The sequence below is a fragment of the Pseudophryne corroboree genome, chromosome 1, assembly GCF_028390025.1.
Source record: "Pseudophryne corroboree isolate aPseCor3 chromosome 1, aPseCor3.hap2, whole genome shotgun sequence".
In the NCBI taxonomy this organism is placed as follows: domain Eukaryota; kingdom Metazoa; phylum Chordata; class Amphibia; order Anura; family Myobatrachidae; genus Pseudophryne; species Pseudophryne corroboree.
In genome coordinates this window covers 85,715,597-85,728,552 of record NC_086444.1, presented here as the reverse complement: position 1 = coordinate 85,728,552, position 12,956 = coordinate 85,715,597, and the positions used below count along the sequence as shown (strand labels likewise).

The 12,956-nt window shown below is 46.9% G+C and overlaps 1 protein-coding gene across 1 annotated transcript in view; it reads right to left on the bottom strand.

Moving 5' to 3' along the window:
- EGFLAM (EGF like, fibronectin type III and laminin G domains) overlaps window positions 1-12,956 on the bottom strand; it is a 354,680-nt gene that overhangs the window by 125,892 nt on the left and 215,832 nt on the right. Inside the window, exon 7 of the mRNA XM_063961208.1 lies at window positions 5,942-6,108. Coding sequence (XP_063817278.1) covers window positions 5,942-6,108 — 167 coding nt within the window. The remainder of the gene's footprint in view (window positions 1-5,941; window positions 6,109-12,956) is intronic.

The window sequence follows — 12,956 nt, the reverse complement described above, 5'->3', positions numbered from 1 at the left end:
TATATTTGCAAATACGCGCAGCGAGCACAGGAATATATGGTAACACACGCATTTACACGGACATGCCACAGAGATGGATTCGACACTTATTTCATGCAGTACATAATTGTGGTGGTATCAAGCGCCAGACATCATGATGATTTAGAATTGTATATGATGGAGTGGTGTCATGTATGTGTATTATTTGAACGAAACCAGATAGACCGGTCATGTTTACTATTGAAGCAACCAGATTGATGTGTAGATTCATTTGATGCTTGTTGTGAAGTTGTGGGACATTGCAGCGGATAATTATGATTACATGTATAAAAGCTAAAATCACTTTTATTAGAACAATATATAGACCAAACAGGTAGTGGACAGGAAACTCATGCCAGCCCTTTGGACGTTCCCAAGGCTGAACCTGTTCAGCATATACAAAGAAACTAGTGACTCATCATGAATGAGAGAGAGTCCCCTCCCCCAAACTAGATAACACATTGCTGATCACACAGGAAGGTAGTTCCTGTTTTGGTCTCAGAGTTCCTGTAAGATCTGAGACGATGATGGAGTTATTGCCAGCTCAGTTCCTGTTTTGGTCTCAGCGTAAGATGGAGTCCCGGCATGATTTTAGAGAAAGAGAGACATAAGCATTGAGGGAATGGTATTGTATCGCTGGCCTGTAACTGTATGTAATTGAATCTAGCTGTATGTAACTTTATGTATTAACTGCTTACTGTGTGAGTTGTAATCATGTAACTATAGGTATACTGTACTTTGTAATATATATTGAATCCATATCCTTTTAATAACAAATATATACATCAATGAGCTTTGGAACTCAGATAATGTGTGGGTGTATTGTTTTCTCTTATGGGATGCAGTGTTTTGCGATGTATAGCGCACATTCATGGGATATGGTAATAAGAGATGCAGGCATTTACAATATATATTAGAGCGGGCATTTTAAATATTTGTGAGAAATCAATTTGGCATTCTTAATATCAATCTTTATGTAGCACGGGGATGGTTTCTTATTATGCTATATATGTAACACTAAGGGGGCTATTTATTATAGAGTAGTATAAGAAATAGTCCCATTTACGCAGGATTATGGCCATATTTGACTACTTCGCAGGGACATCGGAGGGTGACTCATGAATTTTTGGGTATCCCACCACAGAATTCCAGAACAGTATGTCACCCTACTTGGCCCACACAGTGATTGGAGGCATCTACCCTCTGGGAGAGTTTAGGGATATCACTGGCATTCACTATCCGCATAGCCTCTCTGCTTCAGGTGACAGAAATAAACCCCCCCTCTACCCACCCCATGCGGCACACCAGCTCTCTTCTTCTGATGTCAGGAGGATCCCCCTTCCCCATGCAAAGTGCCAGCTCTATACTTCAGGTCACAGGAAGTAACCCGCCTCCCCCCTTCCCACCCATGCAGCGCTCCCAGCTCTCTGCTTCTGGTGACATGAAGAAACCCGCCTCCCCCAATGCAGCGTATCAGCTCTCTGGTTCAGGTGACAGTAATATTCCCCCCCCCCCCTCCTCCCCCATCCATGCAGCTCTCTACTACAGGTGACAGGAAGATTCCCCACCCCCTCTCCAATTTATATGCACGGGGAATGTTTATGAGAGGGGATTACCATAGAGGACAACTGTGCATTAAATGGGTATTATGAGGCCTAATATACATTTAATGCATACCAACAAAGTCTACAGCAATAACCATTCCCTTACAGTGGGCTCCAACAAATAAATGTAAGCATATGGCGGCTGGACCTATTAGATAGATCGATCGACCGACAGAGAAGGATCATCGCAGAGAGCAGGATGAAGGAGGGGCAGAGTGGAAGGGAGGGTTTGGAGGGACAGAGGAAAGGGGAAGAGAGCAAGAGGAAGGAGGGGCAGAGTGGAAGGGAGGGTGTGGAGAGACAGAGCAAAGGGAAGAGAGTAGAAGGAAGGAGGGGCAGAGTGGGAGGGAGGGTGTGGAGAGACAGAGGAAAGGGGAAGAGAGCAAGAGGAAGGAGGGGCAGAGCGGGAGGGTGGTTGTGGAGAAACAGAGGAAGGGGGAAGAGAACAAAAGGAAGGAGGGCAAAGTGGGAGGGAGGGTGTGGAGAGACAGAGGAAGGGGAAGAGAGCAGAAGGAAGGAGGGGCAGTTTGGGAGGGAGGGTGTGGAGAGAAGGAGGCAGGGGGAAGAAAGCAGATGGAAGGAGGTGCAGAGTGGCAGGGAGGGTGTGGAGAGACAAAGGAAGGGGGAAGAGAGTAGAAGGAAGGAGAGGCAGAGTGGGAGGGAGGGTGTGGAAAGAAGGAGGAAGGGGGAAGAGAGCAGAAGGAAGGAGGGGCAGAGTGGGAGGGAGGGTGTGGAGAGAAGGAGGAAGTGGGAAGAAAGCAGAAGGAAGGGGGGCAGAGTGGGAGGGAGGGTGTGCAGAGACAGAGGAAGGGGGAAAAGAGTAGAAGGAAGGAGGGGCAGAGTGGGAGGGAGGGTGTGGAGAGACGGAGGAAGGAGGGGCAGAGCGGGAGGGAGGGTGTGGAGAGACAGAGGAAGGGGGAAGAGAACAAGAGGAAGGAGGCAAAGCGGGAGGGAAGGTGTGAAGAGACAGAGGAAGGGGGAAGAGAGCAGAAGGAAGGGGCACAGTGGTAGGGAGGGTGTGGAGAGACAAAGGAAGGGGGAAGAGAGTAGAAGGAAGGAGGGGCAGAGTGGGAGGGAGGGTGTGGTGAGAAGGAGGAAGGGGAAGAGAGTAGAAGGAAGGAGGGTCAGAGTGGGAGGGAGGGTGTGGAGAAACAAAGGAAGGGGGAAGAGAGTAGAAGGAAGGAGAGGCAGAGTGGGAGGGAGGGTGTGGAGAGAAGGAGGAAGGGGGAAGAGAGCAGAAGGAAGGAGGGGCAGAGTGGGAGGGAGGGTTTGGAAAGAAAGAGGAAGGGGGAAGAAAGCAGAAGGAAGGAGGGGCAGAGTGGGAGGGAGGGTATGGAGAGACCGAGGAAGGGGGAAGAGAGTAGAAGGAAGGAGGGGCATAGTGGCAGGGAGGGTGTGGTGAGAAGGAGGAAGGGGAAGAGAGCAGAAGGAAGGAGGGTCAGAGTGGGAGGGAGGGTGTGGAGAGGAGGAAGGGGGAAGAAAGCAGAAGGAAGGAGGGACAGAGTGGGAGGGAGGGTGTGGGGAGACAGAGGAAGGGGGAAGAGAACAAGAGAAAGGAGGCAAAGCGGGAGGGAGGGTGTGAAGAGACAGAGGAAGGGGAAGAGAGCAGAAGGAAGGAGGGGCAGAGTGGGAGGGAGGGTGTGGAGAGAAGGAGGAAGGGGGAAGAAAGCAGAAGGAAGGAGGAGCAGAGTGGAAGGGAGGGTGTGGAGAGACAAAGGAAGGGGGAAGAGAGTAGAAGGAAGGAGGGGCAGAGTGGGAGGGAGGGTGTGGTGAGAAGGAGGAAGGGGAAGAGAGCAGAAGGAAGGAGGGTCAGAGTGGGAGGGAGGGTGTGGAGAGGAGGAAGGGGGAAGAAAGCAGAAGGAAGGAGGGACAGAGTGGGAGGGAGGGCTTGGAGAGACAGAGGAAGAGGGAAGAGAGTAGAAGGAAGGAGGGGCAGAGTGGGAGGGAGGGTGTGGAGAGACAGAGGAAGGGGGAAGATAGCAGAAGGGAGGGTGTGGAGAGATGGAGGAAGGGGGAAGAGAGCAAGAGGAAGGAGGGGCAGAGTGGGAGGGGGGTGTTGAGAGACAGAGGAAAGGGGGAAGAGAGCAGAAGGAAGGAGGAGCAGAGAGGGAGGGAGGGTGTGGAGAGACGGAGGAAGGGGGAAGAAAGCAGAAGGAAGGAGGGGCAGAGTGGGAGGGAGGGTGTGGAGAGACAGAGGAAGGGGGGAGAGATTAGAAGGAAGGAGAAGCAGAGTGGGAGGGAGGGTGTGGAGAGGAGGAAGGGGGAAGAGAGCAGAATGAAGGAGGGGCAGAGTGGGAGGGAGGATGTGGAGAGAAGGAGGAAGGGGGAAGAAAGCAGAAGGAAGGAGGGGCAGAGTGGGAGGGAGGGTGTGGAGAGACAAAGGAAGGGGGAAGAGAGTAGAAGGAAGGAGGGGCAGAGTGGGAGGGAGGGTGTGGTGAGAAGGAGGAAGGGGAAGAGAACAGGAGGAAGGAGGGTCAGAGTGGGAGGGAGGGTGTGGAGAGAAGGAGGAAGGGGGAAGAAAGCAGAAGCAAGGAGGGGCAGAGTGGGAGGGAGGGTGTGGAGATACAGAGGAAGAGGGGAGAGAGTAGAAGGAAGGAGAAGCAGAGTGGGAGGGAGGGTTTGGAGAGACAGAGGAAGAGGGAAGAGAGTAGAAGGAAGGAGAGGCAGAGTGGGAGGGAAGGTGTTGAGAGATAGAGGAAAGGAGGAAGAGAGCAGAAGGAAGGAGGGGCAGAGAGGGAGGGTGTGGAGAGACGGAGGAAGGGGGAAGAAAGCAGAAGGAAGGAGGGGCAGAGTGGGAGGGAGGGTGTGGAGATACAGAGGAAGGGGGAGAGAGTAGAAGGAAGGAGAAGCAGAGTGGGAGTGAGGGTGTGGAGAGGAGGAAGGGGGAAGAGAGCAGAAGGAAGGAGGGGCAGAGTGGGAGGGAGGGTGTGGAGAGACAGAGGAAGGGGGAAGAGAGCAGAAGGAAGGAGGGGCAGAGTGGAAGGGAGGGTGTGGAGAGACGGAGGAAGGGGAAGAGAGCAGGAGGAAGGATGGGCAGAGCGAGAGGGAGGGTGTGGAGAGACGGAAGAAGGGGGAAGAGAGCAGGAGGAAGGATGTGCAGAGCGAGAGGGAGATGGTGGAGAAAAGGATGTAGAGGGCGGAGGGCAGGAGGGAATTGGCTGAGAGCGTGGCCAGGATACATACAGTACCTGCAGACTTGCATTGTGGGTAATGTCCTGAATACCTGACAACTTTGAAACCTCACAACGAGTGACAATTTGCAGACACTGCTCATTGTTTAATATACAAAGCCCATATGGTTTGTATATTTTTTAGCATAAAAACAAGATTGATAAAAGGCTTATCACTCATTGCTACATGGGGCCCTAAGGCTTGATACATCACCCCTAGAAAGAGAGTTAAATTCCTTTTAATATTATTGACATTTGGCGACGATGACTGTATAGCTTCTGCAACAATATCTAATTTTAACAGTCAAGGAAAACATCATAAACTCGTTAACCATCATATAATTGTCTTATAGATTTTAATTGTATGCAATTGCTAATATAATTGTTAAACATTAAACTAATATTAAAACAAAACTAAACATAGCGGCTCTTTGCCTCCCACAATATCATCTCTAACACGCCATACAAGGTAATGCGTGTTCCTTGTGTTCTCGCATCACAGGAATGCAAAGCTGAAATACTGTGTGTGCAAGAGACTCAACCATTACTCTGCAAAACACACCCGGCTGGATGAGCTATTAAAGAGAGCAAAAATTAAATTCACCTCCAGTAAATGAAACTACAATATATATGGGAAAACCAGAAATAATAAAACTGTCTCAGAAACGTGCAAGGCTCAGTCTGCGGAAACTTGGGTTAATGCGATAGAATGAATCTCTTAAGGTCACAGACACATACCAATAATTCAATCACCGTCGGGTTAAATGTTAAGAGTTCACAGTGAAAGGACCATTCAATTTCAAGCCACTCGTGTCGCCATCGGTTGTTCCTGGCTGTGCAATGCCATCTATTAATATTGCAAAGGGTGACAATGACAGCGGCCAGTGATCCAAATATAATTCTGGATGTAATGCAACCCATCCCCCTCCTTCCCCTGAGGGAGAACATCGCAAAAGATTTGTTCTTGTTCTGAAGTCTAGAGAATATCACCGGAGTACATGAGATTTAATAATCTCCAGTAACCCACTCAGTACATAGGAGCTGCAACTATCCAACAGTTATTTGGTTCAGAATGAAAGTTTCTGCAGCTGCAAGTAACAAAATTGTTTAAAAAAGATATAAATACAAAAATAGATATTTTCTACTTACGGAACGTCCTGACAATTTCGCTGGGAATACTGAGCAAACTCGTCCCAAAAGAATTGACAGCCTTTATTGCGAACTGATACTTAGTGTCAGGGGAAAGACCCTTTAGGACCATGGAGTCCATTTCTACCCGCTCTGTAATAGCCATCCACTGCTGGTCTTCTTCAGGCCTATAACAATTGGAAGAGAAGGTATAATGAGCAAAAACAATGGTAACTTGGAAACATCTGTAGAATGTATTATCTTGTGGGGTGTTACGCTTGTGGGGTGTTACACTTCCAACACTATATTCTTGCAAGGACAAGGTATAAGATATTATTCTTGCGAAGCCTTATTTAGCGCTCATATGTACAAAGCCTTATATATAGCTTACGGTCCGTGGATGCCAGGCACATTTCCTGATTGGCGCCCATAACCATAACTCCCTCTATTAGACTAGAGTCTGTAAGCACACTATAACAACCTTTACCATTACCCCTGAAGAAGCCACAATTTGGTGAAATGCATTGGAAACCTATTTGCCTCAACCAACATTTGTTATGAGAGACAATTCAGATATCTCTATTGGACTTGATACTGACCACCACCATTTGGACTACAGATAAGCAAAATTTCCTCTTTTGTACGTTGTTTTCTATGTATGTTTTTATTTAGAATAAATGCTTTTATATTATACAAACATACTGCACTATGGGAAGTTTCAGTCTGTACTGAGGTTACATGTTTTATGAAGCAGAGGGTGTTTATCTTCCAAACCAGGGGGTCAATGCAATTAGCCACGAAGGGTGCGATGTGCCATTGGCGCAGTGTTCCAACGCCGAAAACGGCACCTGATCTCGCACCCTTTGCACATAATTGCTCTAACCTCTATGGGGTAGTGAGCACTTTGTGCGAATTTGGCAGCCCTGTAAAGTACATCAGCTGCCACAATGCCACCACAGAAAGAAGTAGGAAGTGTGACTATATTACCCCGTTATTTCACTGTCAAGTTCTTTATACAAGCCATTTATCCAGTGAGGAGGTGTGACGCTTCTACCCTAACTGTATACATATCATCTACCATAGCATTGTTTGGAGATATACAGGTTGAGTCTCCCATATCCAAAAATCTCATATCCAAAATCCCAAATTTTGACACCTTTGCTTTCTGATAGTTCAATGTACACAAACTTTGTTTCATGCCCAAAATGATTAAAAATATTGTATGAAATCAGCTTTAGGCTTTGTGTATAAGGTGTATATGAAACATAAATGTAATTCATTTTTGAACTTGGGTCCCATTCCCAAGATATCTGATTATGGTATACAAGTGATCAAAAATACAGAAAAATACAATATCCACAATACAACTGGTCCCAAGCATCTCGGATATAGGAGACTCAACCTGTACAAAATTAACATTAAAGAATATGCATCATAAAGTAATAGGATTACAGCGCAATGATCTATGTGTATATATATATAGCGGTTTAACGCCGGCACTCCTCTCTGCGGTAAGTACTGCCCGGTTGCCCTCCTTAAACACTTCGCAAGTGGGATATGCAGACGGAAGGTGTTGAGGCGGCACTCCTAGGGCTTGATACTCCGATACAATATAACGGCAGCTGAGTACCTTTTAGTCATCCTGACGAAAGTTTTTATAAACAAAACTGAAACGTTGATTGACTAAAAGGTACTCAGTTGTCGTTATATTATATTGGAGTATCAAGTCCTAGGAGTGCTGTCTCAACACCTTCCGTCTATATATATATATATATATATATAGCAAAGTGATGGGCTGGCACTCAAGAAGACTTTGTTAAGTATGCCAAAGACACAGTTTGATGTTTTTGGCATACTTAACAAAGTCTTCTTGAGTGCCAGCCCATCACTTTGCTATATACTGTCTTCAGAGAGCAGGGCACCGGAGCATTTGCTAACCATTTAACAGAGTCAGAGTGCCGGACATCTCTACTATATATATATATATATATATATATATATATTCAACTTTGTAATTTCGCACATAGATAAATAAGTGACTCAGGCTTTGCCCTAAACTCTTAGATATTAGGGATATTTTCTTACGATTTTGACTATATAGTCAAAATTGTAAGAAAAGTTAGTGCAGATCGCAAGGTGAAAGTCACCTTGCGATCCCGATGCAATGCCGATGCGCGGTCCAGCGCGGTCGGCATCGCAAGCCTAGATAGACTGTGAATGCAAGTCAATTTTGACTATCTCGTAGAAAAGGAAGTCAAAATTGACACTTAGCCAAAATCGCACATAGTCAGTATCGCGAGCACAGTAATTATGTGCTTGCGATACCGACCTAGCCCCTGTCGCATAGTGAGAAACGGGGTGAGCCTGAATCTCACCGTGTGTACACACCTTTATAGTCGGTGCAGACAATTTATGATGTAACTCAAATATTATTTAGCAGAAATCAAAATATCATTGTTCATGTTTTGTTTTCAAGATGGATATAGACAGTGGGAAAAATAAGTGGAATGGTTTTATTACTTATAATGAAATATATATAAAAAACGATTTTGTTGAGTGCTATTAACAGAAAAGAACTTAGCAATTATTGTCTTGTTCCTCTCAACCCTCTGATTGAATAGTCATGGTGAAGAATACCATGAACATTGATGGGCGAGGAGAAGGAAGAGAATTAGTGAAACTGTCCAGACCTTAGGAAGATAGTATAAATCATGGAGAAACATGGTGGTCTTTCCGAGTTGTTCGCTCGCAAGCTGCTTTTAGCAGCATTGCACATGCTAAGCCGCCGCCTACTGGGAGTGAATCTTAGCATAGTAAAATTGCGAACGAAAGATTAGCAGAATTGCGAATAGACACTTCTTAGCAGTTTCTGAGTAGCTCCACACTTACTCGGCAACTGCGATCAGTTCAGTCAGTTTCGTTCCTGGTTTGACGTCACAAACACACCCAGCGTTCGCCCAGACACTCCTCTGTTTCTCCAGCCACTCCCGCGTTTTTCCCATAAGAACAGCAGTGGCGGCACCAGTAGCAGCATCTCGCAAACGCCAAATCGTTCCTAGGCAGGCTACGCTTTGTATCACCGCTTTCCAGAATACGCACACAGCTGAAAACCTCTTACGGCAACTGAGGAAGATCATTGCAGAATGGCTTACCCCAATTGGACTCTCCTGGGGATTTGTGACATCGGACAACGCCAGCAATATTGTGCGTGCATTACATCTGGGCAAATTCCTGCACGTCCCATGTTTTGCACATACCTTGAATTTGGTGGTGCAGAATTTATTTAAAAAACGACAGGGGCGTGCAAGAGATGCTGTCGGTGGCCCGAAGAATTGCGGGCCACTTTCGGCGTTCAGGCACTGCGTACAGAAGACTGGAGCACCACCAAAAATACCTGAACCTGCCCTGCCATCATCTGAAGCAGGAGGTGGTAACGAGGTGGAATTCAACCCTCTATATGCTTCAGAGGATGGAGGAGCAGCAAAAGGCCATTCAAGCCTATACATCTGGCCACGATATAGGCAAAGGAGGTGGAATGCACCTGTCTCAAGCGCAGTGGAGAATGATTTCAACGTTGTGCAAGGTTCTGCAACCCTTTGAACTTGCCACACGTGAAGTCAGTTCAGACACTGCCAGCCTGAGTCAGGTCATTCCCCTCATCAGGCTTTTGCAGAAGAAGCTGGAGACATTGGAGGAGCTAAAACAGAGCGATTCCGCTAGGCATGTGGGACTTGTGGATGGAGCCCTTCATTCGCTTAACCAGGATTCATGGGTGGTCAATCTGTTGAAATCAGAGCACTACATTTTGGCCACCGTGCTCGATCCTAGATTTAAAACCTACGTTGTATCTCTCTTACTGGCAGACACAAGTCTGCAGGGGTTCAAAGACCTGCTGGTGAGAAAATTGTCAAGTCAAGCGGAACGTGACCCGTCAACAGCTCCTCCTTCACATTTTCCCGCAACTGGGGGTGCGAGGAAAAGGCTAAGAATTCCGAGCCCACCCGTTGGCGGTGATGCACGGCAGTCTGGAGCGAGTGCTGACATTTGGTCCGGACTGAAGGACCTGCCAACGATTACTGACATGTCGTCTACTGTCACTGCATATGATTCTCTCACCATTGAAAGAATGGTGGAGGATATGAGTGACCGCATCCAAGTAGGCACGTCAGACAGTCCGTACGTATACTGGCAGGAAAAAGAGGCAATTTGGAGGCCCTTGCAGAAACTGGCTTTATTCTACCTAAGTTGCCCTCCCTCCAGTGTGTACTCCGAAAGAGTGTTTAGTGCAGCCGCTCACCTTGTCAGCAATCGGCGTACGAGGTTACTTCCAGAAAATGTGGAGAAGATGATGTTCATTAAAATGAATTATAATCAATTCCTCCGTGGAGACATTCACCAGCAGCAATTGCCTCCAGAAAGTACACGGGGACCTGAGATGGTGGATTCCAGTGGGGACGAATTAATAATCTGTGAGGAGGGGGATGTACACAGTGAAAGGGGTGATGAATCGGACGATGAGGAGGAGGTGGACATCTTGCCTCTGTAGAGCCAGTTTGTGCAAGGAGAGATTGATTGCTTCTTTTTTGGTGGGGGCCCAAACCAACCAGTCATTTCAGTGACAGTCGTGTGGCAGACCCTGTCACTGAAATGATGAGTTCGTTAAAGTGTACATGTCCTGTTTATACAACATAAGGGTGGGTGGGAGGGCCCAAGGACAATTCCATCTTGCACCTCTTTTTTCTTTAATTTTTCTTTGCATCATGTGCTGTTTGGGGAGTATTTTTTTGAAGGGCCATCCTGCGTGACACTGCAGTGCCACTCCTAGATGGGCCAGATGTTTGTGTCGGCCACTTGGGTCGCTTATCTTAGTCACACAGCTACCTCATTGCGCCTCTTTTTTTCTTTGCATCATGTGCTGTTTGGGGAGTATTTTTTTGAAGGGCCATCCTGCGTGACACTGCAGTGCCACTCCTTGATGGCCCAGGTGTTTGTGTCGGCCACTTGTGTCGCTTAGCTTAGTCACACAGCTACCTCATTGCGCCTCTTTTTTTCTTTGCGTCATGTGCTGTTTGGGGAGTATTTTTTTGAAGGGCCATCCTGCGTGACACTGCAGTGCCACTCCTAGATGGGCCAGATGTTTGTGTCGGCCACTTGGGTCGCTTATCTTAGTCACACAGCTACCTCATTGCGCCTCTTTTTTTCTTTGCATCATGTGCTGTTTGGGGAGTATTTTTTTGAAGGGCCATCCTGCGTGACACTGCAGTGCCACTCCTAGATGGGCCAGGTGTTTGTGTCGGCCACTTGTGTCGCTTAGCTTAGTCACACAGCGACCTTGGTGCGTCTCTTTTTTTCTTTGCATCATGTGCTGTTTGGGGAGTATTTTTTTGAAGTGCCATCCTGTCTGACACTGCAGTGCCACTCCTAGATGGGCCAGGTGTTTGTGTCGGCCACTTGGGTCGCTTAGCTTAGTCACACAGCTACCTCATTGCGCCTCTTTTTTTCTTTGCATCATGTGCTGTTTGGGGACAATTTTTTTGAAGGGCCATCCTGTCTGACACTGCAGTGCCACTCCCAGATGGGCCAGGTGTTTGTGTCGGCCACTTGGGTCGCTTAGCTTAGTCACACAGCTACCTCATTGCGCCTCTTTTTTTCTTTGCATCATGTGCTGTTTGGGGACAATTTTTTTGAAGGGCCATCCTGTCTGACAATGCAGTGCCAGTCCTAGATGGGCCAGGTGTTTGTGTCGGCCACTTGGGTCGCTTAGCTTAGCCATCCAGCGACCTCGGTGCAAATTTTAGGACTAAAAATAATATTGTGAGATGTGAGGTGTTCAGAATAGACTGAAAATGAGTGGAAATTATGGTTATTGAGGTTAATAATACTATGGGATCAAAATGACCCCCAAATTCTATGATTTAAGCTGTTTTTTAGGGTTTTTTGAAAAAAACACCCGAATCCAAAACACACCCGAATCCGACAAAAAAATTTCGGTGAGGTTTTGCCAAAACGCGTCCGAACCCAAAACACGGCCGCGGAACCGAACCCAAAACCAAAACACAAAACCTGAAAAATTTCCGGTGCACATCACTACTATGTACACACCTGTACAATCTAACTTGTGATCTTCGATCACCATCTGTGTAAAATATTGGATGTAAAGACACAAAGGCAGCAGCAGCATAGGAAGAACGGTTGGGGGATAACGGTCGGTAATGTGAACATATTGTACTTTTGGTTCCATATCACGCCATCAAAATGGATGAATATTACACAGCGCATAACATACGATCCTTCGATTCCACCAGTTTTCATCCAATTAAACATGATCGAAGGTACAGTAAGTGCACACTCTTGCAATATCATATGAACGGGCCAAAAAAATAGGATTTTAATACCTACCGGTAAATCCTTTTCTCTTAGTCCGTAGAGGATGCTGGGGACACTTCAAGAACCATGGGGTATAGACGGGATCCGCAGGAGACATGGGCACTTTAAGACTTTCAAATGGTGTGACCTGGCTCCTCCCTCTATGTCCCTCCTCCAGACTCCAGTTTTAGGAACTGTGCCCAGGAAGACAGACATTTCAAGGAAAGGATTTATTGTTAAACCACGGTGAGCATTTTACCAGCTCACACCTTAAGCATGCCGCAGAACGTGGCATTCAACAGAACACAAGCCAACGGCATGAAGAATATGCAGCAATATGCTGACAAAAATCGTAACACAACCTGTGTGTAACCACAACCAATAACTGCAGATACAGTACGCACTGGGACGGGCGCCCAGCATCCTCTACGGACTAAGAGAAAAGGATTTACCGGTAGGTATTAAAATCCTATTTTCTCATATGTCCTAGAGGATGCTGGGGACACTTCAAGAACCAGGGGGTTATACCAAAGCTCTTTAACGGGCGGGAGAGTGCGGATAACTCTGCAGTACTGAATGACCTACGTGAGGTCAACCTCGGCCAAGGTATTAAAACTGCAAAACTTAGCCCAATTGTTTGCTAAATAGCTGCTCGGCAACGATGCAATGC